At 37.4% G+C, this 25,283-nt stretch overlaps 1 protein-coding gene across 1 annotated transcript in view; it reads left to right on the plus strand.

Annotated features, from left to right (window-relative positions):
• LOC143557729 (uncharacterized) overlaps positions 1-24,741 on the plus strand; it is a 72,208-nt gene extending 47,467 nt beyond the window's left edge. Inside the window, exons 5-7 of the mRNA XM_077046734.1 lie at positions 22,527-22,667; positions 23,180-24,456; positions 24,547-24,741. Of these exons, the coding sequence (XP_076902849.1) occupies positions 22,527-22,667; positions 23,180-24,456; positions 24,547-24,724 (1,596 nt within the window). The 3' untranslated portion in view covers positions 24,725-24,741. The remainder of the gene's footprint in view (positions 1-22,526; positions 22,668-23,179; positions 24,457-24,546) is intronic.
• The last annotated feature ends 542 nt before the right edge of the window (positions 24,742-25,283 follow it).

Raw genomic sequence — 25,283 nt, forward strand, 5'->3', positions numbered from 1 at the left:
CGAAAAATAATAATTTATTGAAACAACACAACGGGTCGGTTTAACGAATACAAATACAAATACGAATACTAAATAAAAAAATTAACAAATGTTAGATTTTTGTTGATAGGTTATTGTTAGATTTTTGTTGATTAAGATTTCCAAATTTTGTTCTTCGTAGGAGTCCGTCTAGGTTTGATCAATTAACGTTGTCTAGCTAGTCAATTGAATTTATTAATTACCTCCAATTCCGCGTTGTAAGGTTCTTTCGTTATAAAGGTACTCGTTCATAATTAATTAAATAACCGTAAGAAAGTTTAATATATAGACTGGTGTGTCTTAAAACTTATTAGACACCATAGGTGTCTTCTTGAGAAGGGTCGGGGTCTTGTTCGGGTTTTCTTTTGAGTGTCTATTTTACGATCCCAGTTTCATAACAAGTATTTTCCAATTAACTGGTAAAACTTAGGGGATTCAAGCCTAAGTGGTTTTCTTTATAATCTGAATCAGTCAAGTTATTTGTCTTGTGTTTTATTACTTGTTTTTTTAATTAGTTAATTTATTAGTTCAATATTTAATTAATTTAAAACCCCCTTTAATAAATAAAAAATAAATATTCGTGCCGGTCAGGTAAGTCTAATTAGTTCATTTACGCAATTAAAGAGTCTCGTGGGTCCAATATTCGGAATTACCTGGCTATACTAGAGTCGATCGATTCACTTGACGGGCAGTAGTTTAGTCGAGTTTTAAGAGTCTAGAATTATTACTTAGTGTCTATATTAGCCTAATCTAGTTAATAATTATATGTCTACTTCTAGCACATCATGTATCTTCTTGATAAAGCCTTAAACAGATTACATCAAGCCCCATGAGCTTAATATGAAACTTTATCCCAACATATGTTGGATAATGGGTTTATTAGAGGAACTATCGATTGTACACTTTTCACCAAAGAAGTGGCTAGACATTTGTTGATTGTTCAAGTATATTTGGATGATATAATATTTGGGTCAACTAATGATGGTCTGTGCAAAGAGTTTGAAGTTTTCACGAAAAAGAAATTCGAGATGAGTGCAATGGGGGAGATGAAATCTTTCTAGGGCTTTAGGTGGATCAGTCACCAGATGGTATCTTTAATCACCAAACAAAGTATGTCAGTGACATCCTAGCAAAGTTTAACATGGTTGATTCACCGAAAATCATTAATCTGTTTCCATTGAACCATGGGATTGGTCCTGATCCCACCGGGGAGAAGGTTGATCAAACGTTCTACCGATCCAGGATTGGTTCACTCATGTAACTTACCGCTAAGGCCTGACATCATGTATACTACTTGCATATGTGCCAGATATCAATCCAATCCAAAAGTCTCTCACATGATGATTGTTAAGTGGATACTTAGGTATATAAAGGGATGTCCAGGGGACGGTCTTTGGTATCATAAATATGATGAATTTATACTGAGGGCTTATTTGGATTCAGACTTTGAAAGTTATAAGCCGAACGCCAAATCTACAACTGTTGGATGACAAATTTTCAGCAGGAGGTTAGTCAAGTGGCAATGTAAGAAACTAACCATTATGTCGCTGTCAACCTGTGTAGTTGAGTATGTAGCTGCTTCGAGTTGTTGTTCACGGGTTCTTTGGATCCAACATCAGATGCACATTTATGGTTTGAATTTTTTTACTACACCTATATTTGTATACAATAATGTTGCTACTTCCATAACTAAAAATCCGATAAATCACTCTAAAACTAAACATACTGAAATACGGTATCACTTCATCCGTGACTGTTATGAGAAGAAGTTGATAACCGTTTACAAGATTCACACTGATGAACAAAAGCTTATCTTTTTACTAAAGCTTTTGATAAAAAATCAGTTTTAATATTTACTAAAGCTTAATGGTATTAACAAAATGGGTGGTGGGAATGAGAGTGATCCCGAGATTATGGATTCGGATCTCGTGTAAACCATCATCAGAGTCAAATTTGTCTTTGTACATAATTTATTTCACACAAAATCCAAATATATGTTTTTGATTTTAGGGTGAGAAAGTTTGAGTTAGAAAATCCAAAAACAACATAAATTTTAAAAAAAGCCAAAAACATTGAAAAATGATTCTAAAAAATTAGTTTTAGAAGCATATGGGGAAGATGATAGTACATTGATCATTTGGTCCCAAGTCCAGTAAAAAGTAATCTTAAAACGTTGTGTGCTTAATTGTATTAGTGCATTGGTAGGCCTTAAACGGAAAAGAAAAAGTATGTGATATAAACCTAAATTTCCAAATTGAAAGGGGTGTTAGTGTATAGTAAGAGTCTTGGTAATGAAGGCGGAAATGTAATAACATGACATACTTAAGCCGTGAGTCAGTTTTATCACCAAAAACAAAATAAATGTTTTTAAAGCTTCTTAATGGTTAACACTTCAATGATGTATGGTCTTATGACCTTAAATCCTGTATTGATGTGATGCTTCGGGTTTCTTGACTTCATTGGGTCTTTATGGGGTTTATCATGGGTATTCACAAATGTGAATATTAATTTTCTCAAAAGGAGAACCCGCAGTTTTACTGCCATATAAGTGATTAAACTTGATCACCTAAATACTTTATTGTACTAATTCACTAATGACTTGTCAAATCATGTTGTTAGTCATTAATTGTACTCTTGCTCGCGTCTTATTACCATTAAGAAACGGACCACAAGAGACATAATGTCTGCAAAGCCATACAGATGAAATTGTGCATACTCATTCGCGGTAAAGGAAACTTGGGGTATTGTTTGATAACGGGGATATGTCTTGTAGTGGGGATTTCTAAGGTCTAATTCAAGTCAAACTAAGTCTGAATCAAGATTAGAGGAAAATAGTTTCCTCAGATTTTGTGCTTAATTGAACATTTAATCATATCACAAAAATTTCTGGAAACTTTGTTGTAAGGTTTAAGTGGACACAATACCAATTACTAACTTAACACCAGTCATAATATAGCCAAAATATAAAACTATGATGGAAGGGAAATTTGGTCAATATGATTCCCTGCTCAAACTCACAAAAATATGTGTTTTTGTACAAGTTTGTTTTTAGCTTGAAAGTTTGTAAATAGCATGAAGTTTTTTGATGTAAATATTTTATTATAATTTACTTTTTTTCTTTAAACCAAAAAAATTTTACATTTCTGAGTTATTTCGACTCTTGATGTTTGGGACACTATCTGTTGGTTTAAAAGACTTTAAATGGTGAACTGAGCTTTTGTTTCTCAAATTTATATGTTTCAAAAGGCTAAAATGATAGTTGTTTATACAAGGTCATTAAATTGGACTTGTTAAACAATAGTTATTTTCATAAAAGTAGGCTTAATTTAAGTTATTCATGTTTAACTATGGTCATTAATTTGGACTTAGTTAGACACATGGATGTGAATGTTTGTTTTTTTAGCACCATATATGTTTTAAAATATACGTCGGATATGTTTTTACATATACAACGCATATGCATAAAGCTTATACACTATACTATATGATTATTTATGCAGCGGATATCTGATTCAATAAAGACTCGTCTTATACGTCGGATAAGTCATATCCGTTCAATTTGTGTCTTAGAAGGTGCAAACTTCTCTCGTTTGATTTTCATAATATGAGGCATTATTAGGTCAAAATTGAGTTTGCCTGGTGATTTACTCACTGAGTTAACTATTCAAGGTATAATTTTGTACTGATTTTTTGATTTGAATAACGAACAATGACTTGATGGAATTGACAGATATCCATTTAACTGAATTCTCTGTCAAATCAAGGGGTTTTTAATGTTTACACTTTTTTATGATATTGATGAGTCTAATAAGTTGTTATACTAGGGTTAATTTTGTGAATCGTTGAACTCAGTTTGATTTCCTTATTTCAGAAGACCCTAACATGTCGTTGTTGGTCAAATCGGTTTAAAAGTCAAATGGGAAACAAAATAGTTTAATCGGCATTTGTAGTACATAATGTTGGATTTTGATCATGATTAAAACTCGTTTTTAATCCAAATTGATTTTTTTAAATGGTTCATGTGGAATGCGCCGAATAAGTCATAATTGACTTATATGTTGTATATATGTCTTATACGTTGGAAACTTATACGAAGAACTGGAAGTTATCACATATATCAATGTGATTATTGTTACACATGCCTCGATAAACTAACAGTAGTAATGAGCAGGTGGACTTTAAATATGAGTCTTATCTTTTTAGTATAATCAATTTACATATTTTCTTGTTCTCGGTGCTATCAACTTGTTAGAATATGTTACTAAATCAAGATTAAAGGTTGATTGTTGCATCTTAAAATCGATTAAAAGGTATGTTGCTGATTAATCTACATATTAGTTTGTGTTGATACTTCATCTGAGGTTGTATAACAGTAGAGTGTGTTGTGGTTTTTAGGTTAATCAAACTGTGTCTAATCTTATTCATATTGATTTTTCAAAAGTCCTAATAAGTGGATTAAAATTATTAATCTATAATTATTTCATGTAAAACAGTGACTCAAATTGAGATTTGAATATTATTAGGTTTGACTTAGTTAAATAAAAGTAAAAAATGAGCAGATTAATAAAATATGTTTGTATATGAGTGCGTGGTTTAGTCAACAGATGCTTATTGTGTAAATATTAGTTTGTGCGTAGATGATGAATATTTGTGAGGTGGATGAGGATGATTTAGAAAAAAGACGAGGATGTTAGCAAAGCTTATGACAATTCAAGGATTTAAAAGGAAAGGATGAAAAGTATACAATCAAGACCATGTCTTGATTAATCTCCTGATGATTGTATGATTGAGCCTATAATGCAATTTGTCAAAAGAATCATGAATCCAATAGGATACAATGATGGTGATCCTTTGAATATTTTTAATCACCATATTTATATAAAATCTGAACAAGGTCATCAACAGACTGAATCTTCAGGTGGCTGGGGTAATGTCAAGACTACATCGGAAATTGGTGATGGTTCTCCAAAGCCTGATCAAAGTCAACAGACTGGATATTTAGGTGGCTAAGGGCAACAAAGGCTTAGAAAGATATCGAAGTCATTTAGATAATATTCAAAGAGTAGATAAAATTTGAAGTTTTTGAAGAATCAAGACCTAGGAATATCCAAGGGGGACTTTGTTAGAGCATAAATGTCTATCGCTAGGGTCTTGTATGTATTAGAAACAGTCGGAATGTATTTTGTAATGTTTTATACCGCTTAATTAATATGCAACACATATGTGCTTATACGGCGTATATGTTATGCGTCGGATAAGTCATATCTACTGCATATGTTTTCAAAGTCTATAAATAGTTAGACTTATGTGCTTATTACTATAGTAGTTAGTGATCAATAGTACTTGTACTAAGATTTTGTCAAAGTTGTTTGTACTCAGACTGTGATATTAATATAAGAAGATTAAAAGGATACTTGTGTAATTTCACTTCGTTATGGATTCCGCACTTAACTTAGAAGAGTAGATATTGTTTACATCACCATATCGATCCTACACGTCATTAGAACGTTACTCTTTCAGATATGTTTGCAGAGTAACAAGATGGAATTGGATAATAATCAGCATTCTTAATTAGAATAAAACTTACAGGGTATATATAGACGATGAGCTCATTCGTTAGACACTCCCTAACAAATGAGCCTCATTTGCTATCAATACATTAAGCATCATTCATTAACATAACGATTGACCACATCCGTTACCCTCATTCGTTAACATCCCCTAACGAATGAGGACGGTTAACACGCTGAGCTCATTCATTATTAGCCATTCTAACGAATGGGCTTACATTAGCGAATATAACTTTACAATATTTACCAAAATACCCATATACATTATTCTAATGCCAAAATACGTTAAACAGAGACCGACATGGAAAACCAAGTACTAACAGATAGGTATCGTGGATCCTGCCCAGGATCATATTGTTGGACTCGGTCTGCCCAAGATACATATTATAATTGATGTGGCTAGTGCGTTATGATCCAAGTTGGGTCATACCCAATAACAAGCTAGACAAACACCATGATATTTATCTTAGATATGATCTAACAAATAAATACTAACACTTATGATATTTAGAAAATGGGTTTCTAAATATTTGCACTTGAGGAATCAATGAATTACATGGATAATTTATTTAGAGAGATTATCTTATGATATTATTTAAGTTGGTTAAATAATACTCCCTCCGTCCCACTATAAGTGTCCACATTTCCTTTTTTATTTGACCCATTACAAGTGTCCACTTTCAAAATTTATTATCCAATTTCCAAGTTTACTCTTAAACACACACAACTAACGTTAATAAACAATATTTTTGGACCCACTTTTCAAGGGAATTATTGTCATTTGGTAAGAAAAAAAGTAATCATTCAATCCACCTTAAACTTTGTGTTTTTCAAACATGGACACTTATAATGGGACGGGGGAGTATGTATATGATAACGGTTATGATATATTGCATGAAACTTATGACATGTTAAAAGTGTTATATGTCACAAAGTTATAATAGACCAGCGACTAGTACATGGAATATTAGTCATGTGACTAGTACATGGAGTATTAGTGTATTACTAGAAAATATAATAAATGGGCTGGTAGGGCCAGCCATTTATGGGGGAAACTTCCCACCCATTTGTTTTGAAATTATCCCTCTTTATATTTTCTTGGAACACAACAAAAACATAACCACTAAGATTACATGCAATATTAAAAACTCTCCTCTCTCTCTCTCTCTCTTGGATTTCGGCCAAAGAAGAAGAAGAACACAAGGAAGAGTTTTCTTGTGCAAGTGTTATCAAATCCTAGCAAGAGAGGGTGTTTGTTGGATGCTTGGGGGTACACAATCTTGAGGCTCTTCTCTCCTTAAAGACTAGCCATTCAAATCATCATATCCTTCATTTTTTGGAGTCTTGAAGGTATATTACGTAAACACCATATGGTTGCTTATATTGGTAAGCATGTAATTTCGTATATGGATCCGGGGCTTGGGTTTATATATAAAAAATCGGTTTTATATTAATCTAAATAAGAAGATTTAAAACTAATTAATCCGCTGCGTTTTTCATATAAATGGGTTTATATGACTTTGATAATCTTGTTAAAACCCAACAATGGAATCAAGAGCCGCTTATACGGTTACATGCTTCAATAGGTCTAAAACTTTTTCGGGTTTTATGGTGTGGTTCACCATATGGCCGAAATTTTTTAGGTTTTTGGTTACCCCTTGGGTTTTCAAGATTATACTTTACATGCATGTGATAATCTTGAAGAAGTAAGTCATTTGGATGATTGGTTGTTTTGGTTGGACAAAACCCGAAACTTTTGGTTTTCTTATCCTTTGCCGAAAGTTTGAGGTTAAAAAGGGGACCCGTTTAGACTTGGAATACTTGTATATTTGGATGTGTATTGGATGTTCATTACCATGGCCTTGTGTTTGGATGAATGTTTGTGTTATTATTCATTTGATTATTCTATATGGTTGTAATACTCATTTATTTGGGTTAGTAATCTATTTATTTATTCATATTGGTTTTTAATAATAAGTAGATTAGTTGTATTTCTTTTGCTAAAGAAAAATGTATTAAGATATATTTTTTGTAAAAGAAGATGCATACAAAGTTAGGGTTTTGGTTTTGGGCCTTAATGGACCTCATAGTCCAAGATGGGATTCTAGCCCAATGACCAAAGCCCAAACTTGGAGGCCCATGGAAGTAAGGAGCTGAAGTTGGGCCCAAAAGGAAGCCCAAATAAAGTGGAGAGGTCACAACACAAAGTGGTCACTCGAGGCATTTGGATGCGGGATCAAGTGGGAGTTCACCGACACATGTCTTTGTTCACTTTGTCCCTTAGGAGAGACTTTTGGCACACTTGTTTCGGTCAACAAGTGTGGCCAAGATTACGTGGCTATGGTTATGAACTTGTGGTTGTTTATTTATGCTTGCATGGTTGATTTATATTTAGTTGTATCTTATTTGGATAAGGATAATTAACAAACTTAATATCAACAACTTGCATAAAATTGGTTCCTTAGAATTCATTAGGTAATAAAATTGGTTTTTTTAAAGGTTAATGATTTCACAATAAAATGGGTTTTATTAAAAGGAATTTTGAAAATTGGTTTTCAAACAAAGTACCATACATTTGAATGGATGCAAATGGAAGGTACATAAATAGTTTTCCAATCTAGAATTTAGAAAACTTAAATCCCTTTTAAAACAAGTTTAACACCATCCTTTTATACAACACTCGAATCACTTGGGAACTCGATGTGGGATAAAGTTCACCTAACCACATTGGAGGAAACTTGTGAGTTTGAGGTGGGTTTGCCATATTTGTGAGATAAAGGTCACCTAACCACTTGTATGTGAAAATTCACACATGTGTAAGTAGGACGACTTGATTTGGAAACCATGTGAATAGGGTCACCGAAGCATGGCGTACAAAGGTTTTGATGGGATTAAACATGTCAACTAAACATATGATGTTTAACCGATCCCATAAAACTAGAAGTTGCAAAGGGTTGCAATCATCAAACGTTAACTACCTTGTTAAATCAATAGTAGGATAAAGGTCACCTAACTACTATGTGAATGTAATGTTGGTAACTAGATTTCAATCATTAATTGTCTTGGAGACATAAAGGGTATTAATGATTAAAATTATTAAATGATATCGAAAATACTAAAATTGAGCTTTGTTAAATTATGTAGATGGCCGCAATCAATAATCCACCTAACGTAATTATCCCACTCGAGCATAACCTATCACTAAGAGCTAAACTTGATAAGGATCGTCTTAACTATAACAATTTTATGGATTGGTATCGAAATTTGAGAATTGTTCTCAAACAATAAAAGAAATCCTACATATTGGACGATCCTATTCCCTATGAACCAAACGTTGACGACTTGAATGCCTATAATGATTGGTTGAAATACACCAAGGATTCGGTGCAAGTTTCTTGCCTCATGTTGGGAACTATATCAATCAATCAATCAACCCCTGTATATCCCACCGCATAGCACGCTATCGGTAGGGTCAGGGGAGGGTGGGATGTGGGCAAGTCTTTCCTCTATCCGTGAGAATAGAGAGGCTGCTTCCAGAGAGACCCCCGGCTCATAAATCTACATACAGGTAAACAGAGTAAACATACATCCTACAAGCAAAGACACTTAGCAATACATAGAATAGCAAACTACCAAAATAGCAAGGAATCTGTAACCAATAAGATTTGGGCATAATAATCAAAAGACAGCATCAAACAAAAAAATATACATAAACAACAAGGAGTCAATCTAGCCAAACTAGACCCTAAATTCAAAGCTAAGCTAACTAGGTACCTTCCCCTAGAAAGTCGCTAACCTTAATCCTACGTCTCCACGAATCTCTACCCTGGACCATGTCCTCAGAGAGGTGCAACTCTGTCAAGTTATGTCTAATTCTCTCATCCCAAGTCAATTTAGGCCTGACTCTACTCCTCTTTCCTTCCACAATGAAGGTTTCCACTACTCTAACTGGCGTTGTTGTTGGTCTCCTCTTCACATGCCCAAACCATCTCAATCTCCCTTCTTTTATTTTCTCTGATATGCTAACTATTCCTAACCTTTCCCTAAAGACCTTATTTTCTCTAGAACTATGATTCCCGAAATTCAAAAGGATTTTGAAAATCATGGGGCATATGACATGATAACCCAACTAAAGGATATATTACTTACTCAAGCTAGGGTGGAAGGCTCCGAAAGGGTTCAGGCTCTTCATGCATGTCATATGAAAGAAATGCAATCAATGAAGAGGCATCACCCGGAACCTAGGGCAAAGGTTGCCAAAGGTAAGGGAAACATCAAGGGTAGGTTAAAAGGGAAGGCTAAAGCGAAACCACCAAACCAAAGGAAAAGAAGCTAAAGGCTAGCTTAGACGACCCGTGCTTTGATTGTGGTACTGAGATAGGACACTGGAAAAGGGATTGTCCAACCTATCTCAAAGAGTTGAAAGACAAGAGGGATGCAGGGCAAACCTCGGGTACAACTTTCATGATCCATATTGATCTTAATGTTATTTATTCTAACACATGGGTATTGGATACCGGATGTGGAACTCATATTTGCAATTTGTTGCAAGAGTTCAAAGGAAATATACATTTCAAGAAAGGAGATACAAGTCTCTTCATGGTCAATGGAGAAAAAGTTGATGTCGAAGCCCAAGGAGACTACATTTTGAAGCTTTCAAATGGTTTTAAAGTTGTTTTGAAAATCATTTTGTATGCTCCTAGTTTGACTAGGAACATTATCTCCGCTTCTCGTTTAAGACAATATTGTTATGATTTGAAGTTTGTAGACAACGGTATTTGTGTTTTCATGAGTGATGTCTTTTATTTTAAAGCAGTGTCGTTTAATGGCATTTATGAATTAGTTCATGATAACACGTTGTACCAATTAAGCACCAAGAAACTCAAAGTGGATTTGAGTAAGACTTATCTTTGGCATTGCCGCCTTAGTGACATAAACAAGGATCGCATACATACACTTCAAAAGAATGGTCTTTTGGTATCAAACGATGATTCATTTGATTAGTGTGAATTCTATTTACAAGGAAAGATGACCAAGGAACCCTTTAGTGGAACTAACGAAAGGGAAAAAGACTTATTAGGTATCATACATTCGGATGTATGTGGTCCTTTTAAGGCAATGACAATGAATGGTGAAAGATACTTCGTTACCTTTATCGATGATTATAGTCGTTATGGGTATGTGTACTTGTTAATACACAAAGATGAAGCTTTTGAAATGTTCAAAGTCTTCCAAAATGAAGTAGAAAATCAACTCAATAAAACCATCAAAGTATTTCGTTCGAATAGATGAGGTGAATACCTAGTTATGCTTTTCAAGATAATCTTAGGAGTTATGGAATCATCTCACAACTCACTCCACCCAGATTACCACAACATAATGGTGTGTTCGAAAGGAGGAATCAAACTCTATTGGATATGATTCGATCTATGATGGCTAGAAGCACATTGCCTCTATCATTTTGGGGTTTCACATTGCTCTTCGCGGCCTGTATCCTAAATATGGCACCAACCAAGAAAGTGGATAAGACACCTTTTGAAATAAGGCATGGAAGGGTTCCATTATTATCATATTTAAAGGTTTGGGGTTGTGAGGCTTATGTCAAACACAACACCCAAAACAAACTTGAAAGCCGAACCACTAAGTGTATCTTTGTAGGATATCCCAAAGACTCTATGGGATATTATTTCTACAACCCAACCGAGTAAAAGGTGTTAATTGCTCGAAAGGCCGAGTTCTTGGAAACTAAGTTCCTTATGGAAGGAACTAGTAGAATGGTGGAACTCAAGGTGGATCGAGAACCACAAACCGATACACGTTTGGTTGATACTAGCACTCAACAATAAGTTGTTGAGAATGATCAAATGGTTGATCAAGACACATAAAACATTTGAAAATCTGGTAGAATTAGTAATCCACCCGAAAGATATGGATTTTTCATGGATGAATGTTATGTGGTAGATTCGAATGAACCCACCACATACCATGATGCAATATCACAAACCGATTGTGAAAAATGGCTTGAAGCTATGAACGTTGAGATACAATCCATGCATGACAACCAAGTTTGGGATTTGGTTGTACCACTTCTTAACTCCAAACCAGTTGGAAGTAAGTGGGTTGTCAAGAAGAAAATTGACATGCATGGAAACTTGGATACTTATAAAGCAAGACTTGTAGCAAAAGGTTTTACTTAAACTCAAGGGGTTCATTATGATGAGACCTTTTCGCATGTGGTAATGCTAAAGTCAATTAGGATATTATTTTCCATAGCCACGTATTATGACTATGAGATTTGTCAAATGGATGTCAAAATTGCCTTCCTAAATGGGCATCTTGAAGAAGATGTCTATATGGTTCAGCTCGAAGGTTTTGTTGATCCACAACATCCTAATAAAGTATGCAAGTTAAAGAAATCAATCTATGGATTTAAACAAGCATCTAGGAGTTGGAATCACCGTTTTGATGAAGAGGTCAAGAGATTTGGATTCATCAAAAATGCTGATGAGGCTTGTGTGTATAAGAAAGCTAGTGGGAGCATCATTAGTTTCTTAGTATTGTATGTTGATGACATACTATTGTTTGGAAATGACATTCCAACCATAGAATGTGTAAAAGCCTGGTTTGGGAGTTGTTTTTCCATCAAAGATCTTGGCGAAGCCGCCTATATTTTTGAAATAAAGATCTATAGGGATAGATGAAGGCGGTTGATAGGTTTAAACCAAAGTGCATACATCGATAAAATCTTGAAAAGGTCTAAGATGGAGAACTCTAAGAAAGGTTTAGCACCTATTCAAAGAGGAACGATATTGAGCGCATCTCAATGTCCTAGCTCAAAGGATGAGCAAGAGAAAATAAAAGGAATCCCATATGCTTCGGCTATAGGATTCATCATGTATGCTATGATATGTCCTAGACCGGATGTGTTATGCGCTTTGAGCATGACAAATAGAAATCAATAAAATCCGGGAAGTAGCCATTGGATGGTGGTTAAAAGTATATTGAAATACCTTAGAAGTACTAAGGAGATGTTTCTAATATATGGCTCTGGTAAGGAGGAACTCGTAAAGGGTTACACGGATGTGAGTTTACAAACTGATCGAGATGATTCTCGATCACAATCGGGATATGTTTTAGTTCTGAATGGTGGGGCAGTCTCTTGGAAGAGCTCAAAACAAGATGTGGTAGCATTGTCCACCACTGATTCTGTTGGTGCATGATGTCAGTGGTTCAATATCTTGTGTTTTGCATGTGTCTGTAATCGTTTTAGATTGTTTGTTTTGTTTTGAATAGTGATATGTATAAGTTTGCTTGTTGTATTAAGCGAACTTGGGGGATAGCGAAGTTAGACAACTTCGCCTAGTATGTTAGGCGAAGTTGTCAAAGGTTATATATACTTCGGCTTAGGGTCAGTTGTACATGTTGGTTTTGGACGGTAGAACGTGTGTTGGTGATTATTGATATCACGTGTTGAAGCTTTGCAATATAATCGAGTTTATTAGTATTGTTCCGTGTGTCATACTTTACCGATTCAACGTATTGCTTATCTTACACTCGTATCGTATTACGTGGGGATTCCGCACCCTCGTGTTACGAGATACTCCTGTGTAGATCCGGCAGGGAACCTACAATTGGTATAAGAGCATTTGCTCGTGATTGTGTGGTTTGGGATTATCACACGGGTGTTAAGATCGTTCCGTTCGACTATTCGCGGAACGAGTTTACGTTGAAATACCTAGTTTTTGTGTCTTGCCCATCTTCCACCATCAAGTATACCCCAAAACACCTTCGCATACCTCGCAATACACCCAACTAAAACCTGCAGAACCTCGTGTTCATCAAGAGAAGTTGCCGTCAACTTACGTAGGGTTTAAGCGAACTTATAGGGTTTAAGCGAAGTTACCGTGAAGCGAAGTTAATAAGAGGTGAAGATAGGAAGCAGCGAGGTTGAGTGTTCAGCGAAGTTAAGCTTCAAGCGAAGTTGTAACAACTTCGCTATCTGCTCACTGTTCACAAAAAGTATATTTTTATTTTGTAATTTTGAGTCTTGTTTCTTTCAACTATGACTTCAATAAACATCACAGAACTGGTAAAGATGGAGGTTGAAGCAGGTTTAGTAACTAAAGCTCCAAAACTGCTTAAGGGTACTGAGTTCGTTTCATGGAAAGATCGTTTTGAACAGTATGTGAAGTATCAAGACTCTAAGATGTGGGTTTGCATTCAAGACGATTACATTCCACCAACGTCCTTGTTTGAAGGTCATGAACAGATTAAAAAGTACAGTAAGATGGAAGAGGATGAAAAGAAAATGTATGTGGCAGAGAGTAAAGCACATGCAGCTATAACAATGGCACTTCCACAAGATATTCTCCATACTTTCAAAAAATACAAAACTACTAGAGAACTATGGGAAGCGCTAGAAAATAGATATGAAGGTAATGTTGGGATACGTACCTCCAAGACAAAGCTGCTAAAGACTCAATTCTCCATATTCAAGTATCTGAAAAACGAATCACTTGATGATATTATCACACGATATTATCATTGAAGACCGAACTAAATAATTACTCCATTGAATACAAAGAAGAAGAGGTAGTAGAGAAACTTCTTGATGCTCTCCCACCGAAATGGGAAATATACACTGTTCTGATGAGAGAAGATAAAGACTTTGCCAAGATTGATTTGGAAACAGTGGTCAATAAGTTACGAAATTTTGAACTTAACATGGTTCGGAAGGAGACACCAACTGATCAGGTTCAGGATCCGGGAATGTATGGTGCGAAAGTCACTCCAAGCACAAGTTCAAAATCAGAATCCACTGCTACTACTCAAAGGGAGGATCAAACTCAACTCAAGATGGTCACGTGATTCTCAATATGGATGGTGAGGTATGTCTCGTAGCTGGAGGTAGTAATCCTTCAAAACCTCAAGCCACAACTACTCACAGATGCCCATGAGTGTTAAATCAGCTGAACAGCAGTTTGCTCTCTATGCATCCTTTATTGCATCTTATGAGAACTACATCAAAGGTAAAATAGTCGACCCTGCAACTTTGGATGAAGACTATGATCAGATCGATGCTGATGATTGAGATGGACCTGCAGTGGCAGATGGCTATGATAATAAAAAGGGTAAAGAGATTCATGAAGAAAACGGGTAGAAAAGTTCGTTGGAGAAAGACCAGGGTTTGATAAATTAAAAGTTCGATGTTACAACTGTCAACAAAATGGTCACTTTGCTAAGGAATGTACAAAATGAGAGAGTCGAACGAAGTCAGACCAGGCCTGCACAACAGAATGGGGGTGGTAGTGAAAATAAGGCTATGGTATCTCAACAGAACGGTCGATACAACTGGAATATAAAAGTTGAGGAGATGTTCGAACAGGCAAATCTGGTAAACATTGAAACTGGAGGAAGTGAGAGGGAGACGGGAGAAGATCAAGCATACATGGCAGAAGTGAACGATCAGCTCTCTGAGGTAAGTTTCGAACTTCATTGTGAACAATGTGAAAACCTGAACAATTGAAAACAGTAACTGATCAGTTTGTTAGTTTGGACACACAATTTAAAACCTTAAAAGAAGATCATCACTATACTAAAACTAGAGAAAACAGTTACTCGGTAAAAATAAAAACAAGTGAAAAGGATATCAGAAGTCTTAAAGCCACTCTAGCTGAAAAAATACATGTAATTGATCTCAGTTATGAAGTTTTAGAAGAAAAGACCAAACTAATTGTTGAAAGAGATAAACAGATAACTGATTACCAGGTAAAAGTGGTGGAACTGAATAGAAAAATTGAACAATTTAGAAATTCTTCTAATATGTTAGATCACATAATCAGTGTTCAACGTTCCCCCCCGGTTAACAAAGGGGGAATTGGATTCTCTGAAGTTCCACCACCATACAACAATAACTATACTTATGATCCTAATGATCAGCAATCTGCGAATGTTGAGATTAGTCATACAGTTCCAATCAAAGTTTCTACTAAAGAAACTGAAGTTAATAAGAGCAAAATGAGTAAGTCAAGTTCTAATGTTGCGATTTCTGTCCCTAGCTCTGTCTCATCAAATTCGGACAAGTCATCCGAATTGGGTGAGATAAAAGAAGAGGTTGTGTTACTAAAACGTGGGGAGGAATATAAGCCTGATGAAAAGAAATCTTCCCTAAATCCGTTCATCCCACCGTATGTTAGACAAACAGGTAGTAACGCAACCTCGAAATCTGCAACAACTGTTGAGACGAAAGTTCAAAACAGAAGTTATTTCAGATGCAATAAAGTAGGACACCTTGTTGCTGATTGTCCTCTAAAACAGAGAAAATTTAGAGGTATGAGGCCTCCGAAAACTGAGAGTAAAACGAATACTAATTATGATGCTGGTAAGAATGTGAACACACCAAATTTCAGTCATTGGACTAATCCAAGATTTCAAAGAAATCAGTCTTGTTTTTTCCCAGTAAACTACCAAACCAACAATTATAATTCAGTTAATTCACGAAGGTTTGGATGGCCTAAAAGCCAATCCTCTAGAAGGTTTCCGTTCAGAACTTACAGAAACCATCCTTAAACTGACTTTGGGCAACCAAAGTACTGGATGCCGGACAACAGATTTAATCGACCCAAGACCAGTAGGTCTTGGGTCCCCAGATTTTAATCTATTTCATTAATTGTGCAGGAACAGTCAAACAGGGCTGTAAACAATATGTGGGTTGTTGACAGTGGTTGTTCCCGGCACATGACTGGTAACAAGAAATTGTTACGTGACTGGAAATCTGTTCAAGGAGGAAGGGTTAGTTTCGCTGGAGAGAGTGGAGGAAGAATCAGTGGTATTGGAACTGTGACGAAGGGAAGAATAAACTTAGAGAAGGTGAATTTTGTGGAAGAGTTGAAGCATAACTTGTTGAGTGTATCTCAGATTTGTGACAAAGAATACACGGTGCATTTTACTAAAAATGAGGCAATCGTTCTTTATCCTGGTTTCAAGATACCAGAGGCCTGGGTTGTGATGAGAGCTTCAAGAGAAAAGAACACGTATGTAATGGATATGAGGTCAACTGAGATGACAACAGAAGAGTCATGTCTTCTGTCAAAGGCAACTGAGTTTGAGTCAGAGTTGTGGCATCGAAGAATGGGACATATACATCTTCGCAAAATGAATTACATTGTCAAGAATGGGCTGGTACTTGGGGTTCCCTTGAAGAATTTTGACTTTGAAGATCAATGCTTGTCGTGCAAGAAAGGAAAGCAACACAAAAAGCCTCATCACTCCAAGAAGGTTAACTCAATTGTCAGCACCCTAGACCTACTTCACATGGATCTCTTTGGTCCTGTGAATGTAAAGAGTCTAGGTGGAACGTCATACTGCTTGGTTGTAACCGATGATTACTCTCGATACTCTTGGGTATATTTTCTGAAGGCAAAAGATGAGACAGTTCAGTTGGTAATTAACTTGATGACCAAGGTTGAAAATATTGTTGGGAGAAAGGTTAAGTACATCAGGAGTGATAATGGTACAAAGTTCAAGAACTATCAGATGGAGATGTTCTGCTTACAGAAAGAGATAGAACATCAGTACAGCGCCCCGTATACTCCGCAACAAAATGGAGTAGCTGAGAGGAAGAATAGAAGCTAATCGAAGGAGCCAGAACCATGCCGGCAGATGCTAAACTTCCCGTGGTGTTATGGGCTGAGGTTGTTGCCACAGCCTGTTATATCCTTAATCGTGTTTTAACTGTTAAAAGATTAAATAAAACTTGTTATGAACTTATGCATGGTAGAAAGCCAAACTTGAATGGTCTCGAACCTTTCGGGTCCCCATGTTCGATATTAAAGACTAACTCTAAATTTGGTGAGAAAGCCGACGAAGGTATTTTAGTCGGATATGTTGTTGAGACCCCCAACAAAAGAGTCTTTAATTTATCGAACAGAAAGGTTGAGGTGGTCTGTAACACTGACATTACGAGTTGCAAATCACCAAGGCCTAGCATGGGACCTGCTGATGCTTTCGACTATGATAAACTATTCAAATCTTTTAATGTGCCTTACTTGGATTTTGCAGAAGTTGATGAGAAAATTGCTTCACAGATTCTGTATGACGAGGAGGAAAATATTGTGCAACGTCCGCAATACGATGAAAGTCAACCAACCTCGTCAAGTGCTGTTGATACTCCTGATGTCTCTACTGAAGAAGAATTCTACAATCCATTTCACACTCAACGTCAATCACACACTGATGAACTCTCTTCAAATTTAGAAAACAATCTGGAAGTCGGTCCGGTTCAGACTACTGGAATTCACAAAAATCACCCTTTTGGAGAACGTGATAGGTAATCCTCTGACGGTGTTCGAACAAGAAGTTTGAATGAACACACATGTGTTTACGCAAGTATTAAAGACACGGGTATTATAAATGAATGCTTGTACACCTGCTTCATCAGCCAGAGTGAACCAAAGAATTATCAAATGGCTCTAAAGGATAGCTCGTGGGTCGAAGCCATGCAGGAAGATCTAGCATAGTTTGAGAAGATGGAAGTATGGAAATTAGTTGAAAAACCACAGGACGTGAATGCTATAGGTACTAAGTGGGTTTATAAATGTAAGAGAGATGAGAAATGGATAATCATACGCAACAAGGCAAGATTGGTTGTGAAAGGGTTTAATCAGCAGGAAGGAGTCGATTACAACGAAGTGTTTGCTCCTGTGGCAAGATTGGAGGCAATTCGATTATTTCTGGCATTTGCTGCAGACAAAGAGATGAAAGTGTTCCAGTTAGATGCGAAAAGTGCCTTTCTTAATGGTAAAGTCGATGAGGTGGTGTATGTTGAACAACCTCCGGGTTTCCCTGACCCAGATTTTCCTGATCATGTGTACAAACTGAGTAAAGCTTTATATGGGTTACATCAGGCTCCTCGTGCCTGATACGCAACACTATCAGACTACTTGCTAGAAAATGGGTTTGAAAGAGGAAAGATTGATAGTACGCTGTTTGTCAGGAGAAAAGGGAGAGAGTTTCTTCTCATTCAGGTTTATGTGGACGACATCATTTTTGCTGCATCAAAAGTCGCTATGTGTCAGGAATTTGAAGTGGTCATGAAGAAGAGGTTTGAGATGAGCGCCATGGGCGAATTAACTTTCTTTTTGGGATTGCAGGTAGATCAAAAGAAGGATGGCATGTTTATTCATCAAACGAAATTTGTCCATGATGTGCTCAAACGCTTCAAGATGGATGATAGTACCCCATTTGACACTCCAATCTGCGTCAACCACAAACTGGGTGCCGATTCTGACAGTGATGAAGATGTGGATCCCACTCAATATTGAGCAATGATAGGTTCCTTAATGTATCTAACCGCATCTAGACCTGACATTATGTTTGCAGTTTGTCTTTGTGCTCGTTTTCAGGCAAGCCTGAAGGAATCTCACATGAAGGGAGTGAAGAGAATCGTGCGGTATCTCAAAGGCAAACCTAAGTTGGGATTGTGGTACACGAAAGGGGGAGAACTGGATTTGGTAGCTTACACAGATTCTGACTATGGAGGTTGCAATCAGAACAGGAAGTTAACAACCGGTGGATGTCAGTTTCTCGGAGGAAGATTGGTGTTGTGGCAGTGCAAGAAGCAAACCTCAGTAGCCATTTCCACTTGCGAAGCAGAGTACATGGCAGCATCAAACTGCTGCTCCCAGGTTTTATGGATACAACAGCAATTGCGCGACTATGGTCTGAATTTCACTCAAACTCCTATTTACATTGATAACACTGCTGCAATCTCAGTAACTAACAATCCCGTTAAACACAGCAAAACTAAACATATTGACATTCATCATCATTTTATACGGGATTGTGCTGAGAAGAAATTAATTGTGCTTGAAAAGGTTGATTCCTTGGATAATTTTTCCGATCTTTTTACTAAAGCGTTTGACCGATCCCGTTTTCAAAATCTTATTGAGCTTAATGGGATGATCAATCCCGAGTAACCTTGTTTTCTATAAAAAAAACCATCACTATCGCTTAAAATTATGTCTGTTGCTTAAGTTTGAAGGACATATCTTCGGATATGTTTGGTCCTTACTTCTACTTGTAGATTATGAGGATAACCATTAACCAGATAACTGCAAGTGACCGGGGCGGTTTATGATGGGTTTTTATTCTTTCGCTGAAAAATAGTCGTTCATACCTAGTTATACGGACACATACTCGTATGTGGTCGGTCCAGTGGATCCATTGGATCTTCAGGATAGCCGTTTACCTGAAGACTTTGACTTGATCGGGGCGATAGGATTTAAATTTTTTTAGGGAGATGATATAATTTTTCAAGTCTATAACTTCGTAAGAAGTTTCAATACGATGTTTAAAAGAAAATTGATCCAACCTTGGAAAGTGATAGAAAAACTGATTCTGTGTGCTTAACTGGTGAAATTATTAGGCCTAAAAGACTCTAGAACAATCATTGTATGTTGTTGTAGCTTTCTATGGTGCGTAAAAGTAGAAGTGATACAAACTAAATCTCCTCGATTTAATGTGGAGAATCATTCTGAGTTGTGCATGTCTCCATAACATCTTTCCGAATGATAGACAGAAAAGTCATTACCCAGTCATACACGAGCCCGTGAGTGTTCTGATTCCCGCGAAGAGAGTGTCAAGTACCTGCAGTGATCCAGATTTGGGACTTGCAGTTGTCTACAATTTGAAGTTCTATTAATGTCTTTATTTAAAAAAAACGTGTATATTGTTAAGCCTTCTGAAGCTTATGTTGTTTCAAATATCAAGAAAGAGGCAAGAAAGAATATTTCAAGCATGAGAATGAATGGGAAGAAGACTCTAAAGATAGGTGTGTGCACATTGACTAATCAGACACTACGGGTCGAAGTCAACTCGGGGTGACTTGGGGAAAGCCAAATACGCTTTGAGAATAGATAGAAGGCATCACAATCTCTCATGTGATATCCATCTAAAGTTTGAGCTTAATTGAACCTAATCCGTATCACATAAGCGATGAAAACCATACTAAGTTTTATACCTGCTTACAACCTGCTTCTTTATGTCATAATACCGCTGAACATGGATCTGAGTGACAGCCACTTAATCAGTATGATTCCTGTTCGGATCTTTTCTAAAACATGTTGGCTCGTTAAGACTAAATTTGATCCCGTTTATTCTATTACTAATTTTTCTGTCATGTATTTCGTTTTATGTTTTACATTTATATAACATGGTTACTTGGTTCTTTGATCGTAAAGTTTAAATCTTTAACGGAGAATTTTAAAAGTGTGTTGCATTTTGATCAATTTTATAAGGTTCTGTTTGTAAATTAATATAGGCAAAGTTAATTGGTGAGCTAATAGGCGAAGTTGACTAATTGGTTGAAAAAGGCGAAGTTAATTTTGGGCGAAGTTAACACAACTTCGCCTATGGGGTTGCTTCTAACTATAAGAGGGGATTCGGTGGTCAAACTTGTCAAACTATTTTCAACCCATAACCCTCGGCGAACTTATACAATCGACATAAATTCTAATCAACCCTCATTCAAATCTGTTTCTTGTCCGTGATTAAGGTTCGCAGGATCCAAGAGACCCGTAATTCGTTCTATATGGTGATAATCGGTGTCACGATGATTCGTTTTGTGGTCTCGCTTGCTGCAACCCACTAAACCCTCGTTTAACAATTTGTTTTTACAGTGCTTAGTAACAAATGTGGTCCTGTGGATATCAATCGAATAAACTCTTTCATGTTTTCATCCTCAAATCGGCAAAACTAAACCACAAATGGGTCACCATGATACGCCGATTACGAGGCGAAGTTAGGGTTTAGGCGAAGTTGTACTCAACTTCGCCATATGACTAACTTCGCCTACACATGAAAATATTACCTAAGTGTTCTGATCTGTTTACTCAGGCGAAGTTGGGTTTCTACGAAGTTAAACATAAAAGATATAATAACTTCGCTCATGGTAATAGGCGAAGTTATGATCTGCTACGTCAATGTTCTAACTTAGACCGTTTGTTGTGCAGATATGGCTGCTGTGGCAGGTGCTGGTGGTGCTAGTGATGACGAAGGTGGTTACAACAACCGACAGTTCTTTCCGGGTCACAACATGTATATCACTTTGGATCTGGATGCTAGTGGTATAGACGACTATCATGAGATCATTTCATTTCTCATTCGCACACGTATTTTTCACGCCATCACGACTACTCTTCCCATTTCGCTACCAAATATCGAAGACTTTTGGCGAACGGTTGAATATGACTGTAGAGTTGATCCTCCGGTTATGCGCGCTACAGTGAACAATCAGGTGGTACAGTTCTCAGCTGATCAGATAAAGGTCGCTTTACAGTTCGGGGTTGAAACTACAAATGATCCAACAGACTTTCCGGCTACATTCAGAGATTGTGCGTTTCTGCGTAGGGGTTATTCGGGTCCGTTAGGTGACACTCAACGGAGAAAGGGATTTTTATTAGATCAATGGCGGTTTCTGATGCATGTGATGATAGTGTGCATGTCTGGTCGTAAAGCTGGTACAGACTGTATGGGGGCAACGATGCAATCTGCAATGACTGCCCTAACTTACAACAAGCCCTATAGCTTTAGTCAGATGGTGTTTTATGAGATTGATCGTCAGAGACTCGCGGTCGCTAGGGAAAGATTTTTGATGTAACCGAGATTCCTACAAATGATTCTGAATCACGTAGCTCCTACTCTGCCTCAACGACGTCCTATCCGTTATGTTGAAAGTATGAGTAAGAGAATTTTGCGCAATGTAAGTCATCAAGTGCTCGTAGCAAACCATAACTTCGTCCGCGGCACACTGCATTGTTTGGTTATTTGGTGAATCCTTCTTATGTTGCTCCTCCAGGAGATGAATTTCGTGACCCGGCACCGCAACAGGCTAATGTTTCTCAACCACCTCCTGTGGTTCAAACACCACCTGTGGTACAGCAAGCACCGCCTACTGATCCTGTTGTCGATCCGGAGCAACAAGTTGATCTTGAAGTTTCCTTTGGAAGGCAAGGTTTCTTTGACATGGACCGGGTTGATCCAGCTGCTGAAATTCAAGCCTCTGTAGCTGAGGTGTCTGGGGTAAATGTGTCCATGGTCGCTACATCGGTGGCGGATTCTGAGAGAACCGATTCTGACTCCTCCACTGACGATATCGTAGAAGCACAACAGATTCTTGCCAGAAAAGAAAGAATACATGGCAAGAGAAAGAAAGATTCGGATGACAGCGAATCCGATTATGAGGAGGATTTGTATCGTTTGGTACGAAGGTCAAAGAAGGCACGGGCTGGTGAAAGTTCAAGAGTTGGTGAAAGTTCGAGGGTTGTTCGTTTTTCTCCACCCTCGTTTCCGGTATGACTATGGTTCCTGCTTCTATGACTGTAACAGTACCGATTACCTCAAGTGTTCCCGTGGTGACCACATCGTCATCCTTTGGTGTTCCTCCGACCATGTTTCAATTTATAGCACCGGAGATAGTCTCCTTGCCACCTCCTACTGTCACTCCATCGGAGGTTATTGCAAGATTTGTTGAGTCAACGTTGGTTGCTACTGCGGGGTTGCCTATTTCAATACCACCCGCGGTTACTTTTCAGACTACTTCTGATATTCCAGTTAGTTTGGGAATTCCTCCACCTTATGCTCAAGACATCTCACACATGCGTTTTGATTTTGATGCTTCTTTGTCCGATTCTGAGAGGATAGCTGCTCTTGAACGGGTGGTTGCTGAACAGTCAAGAATTAATCTCATCCAAACTCATGCCATCCAGAGACTTGTGGCAGAGAATCAGTTACAGTCGTCCCTTCTTGTTGAACACGGTAAATTATTTGATGCCCTTAAAGAGTTCTTAGCATCTCAGGGGGAGCCGAGCTGCAAGGGCGACGAGTTGAGAACCAAGAAGAGACAAGATAGAGACGATGATCCCAATGCATCGAAAGGTGCAGGTGGTGAGTTGCCAAGAACTGAACAAACTCTTGGGACTTCCACATCTCAGGGGGAGTCAACTGGTACATCAGGTGGATCAGGTGGTGAGAATGTCGTTGTTGTTGATGATGAGGAAGTGTTGGGTGATGATGATGATTTAACAGATGATGTGTTAACTATTGATGAGATTGAAAAGATAGGAGAACAGATTGTGATTGATAGTGAGATAGAAGAAGGTGAGATTGTGGATGATAGTGTAGAACATGATATTCCAGATGTTGACAGGGTGAATGTGAGTCAAGATGTGGATGTGTCAGATGAGTCTGAATGGGAAGAACAGCCGAGATGGAAGGAAGGCTGTGCTCAGTGGTTCTTCAAGACAAAGAAGCCCGCAGTGCCGACAATGTTCAAAAAGAGTTACAACATCAAGGGGTATGCTGAGTCGAAGAAAGGTATTATTTGCTGGCTGTATGATAAGCAGTTAAAGTTGTTTGTGATTAAGCGTTATGATGGGATTCAGTACTTTAAAAAGGCTTTGAGATCACTGAACACCTTGCCTGAGTGTGAGGTGAAAGACTTAGCTAAATTGGGATTGATTAATAGGAGTGGTGACAATATGGCAAGAATAATTGGGAAGATCGTGTGGAAAGAGAGTGTAAAAGAGAAGAAGTTTGAGTTGCTAAAGCCTCAGAAAGGGAAGTTAGTTGAAGATAAGGAAAGGGGAACGCGAGCTGATGGCAAGCCTTGGTTGGTGATGAAGTATAAACCAATTCGGTGTTTGAAAGAGGTGCCAATGAAAATGATGCCTAAAAATGTGTTAAAGAATCTCAAGTGGTGGTATGTCGACTGCCAGACTGCTGAAGCCGTTATGGAAGATGAGGACGAGCAGGAGATTCTGAGAGTGTATGATCCCATGCACTTGGTTAATTTTCTCAAGCTGACTTGCAGGTACTGAACGATAAGAATATATTCTATATTCCTGTGTGGAAGGATGAAGCAAAGAAGTACCAAAAGGTGGTCTCTGTCTGTATAAGGCAGGGAGTTCATGCTTGAAGACGAGTGGCACGAGATTTTTGGGATTACTAGGCACGAGAAAGAAGATAGAGATATGAAGCTACTGCCAAGGGGGAGTCTATTGGTGCATGATGTCAGTAGTTCAATATCTTGTGTTTTGCATGTGTCTGTAATCGTTTTAGATTGTTTGTTTTTTTTTTAATAGTGATATGTATAAGTTCGCTGGTTGTAATAAGCAAACTTGGGGGATAGCGAAGTTAGACAACTTCGCCTAGTATGTTAGGCGAAGTTGTCAAAGGTTATATATACTTCGGCTTAGGGTCAGTTGTACATGTTGGTTTTGGACGGCAGAATGTGTGTTGGTGATTATTGATATCACATGTTGGTTTTGGACGGCAAAACGTGTGTTGGTGATTATGCGAGAGAGTTTGGTTACTTGATTATCCTTGTGTAATTTTTGACCAAAAAAACTCATTCCATTCTCTCTCGCATTCCTGCATACCAAACACTATCCTAATAATAATATGTATCGAGATCTCAAATTGATTTCTCTGCTATCTACGTATGAGTTTACTTTCACGTGGATCTTTGCGAGTATAGTTTAAAGGCGAAAATCTTTTAAACTTACGTTGAAAAGATTTTAAAATAACATGTCAAAACTGAAACATAAAGAGACACACTTGAGTAATTTGAATTAGTGTTGAGTGAATCTTTAATTATGGAATGTAAAAGACATTTTCACACTATAGTGCATTTTGTGA

Source organism: Bidens hawaiensis, unplaced genomic scaffold (genome assembly GCF_021521415.1).
Source record: "Bidens hawaiensis isolate Kalapana, Puna unplaced genomic scaffold, B.hawaiensis_p1.1 tig00019093_1, whole genome shotgun sequence".
Taxonomy (NCBI): Eukaryota; Viridiplantae; Streptophyta; class Magnoliopsida; order Asterales; family Asteraceae; genus Bidens; species Bidens hawaiensis.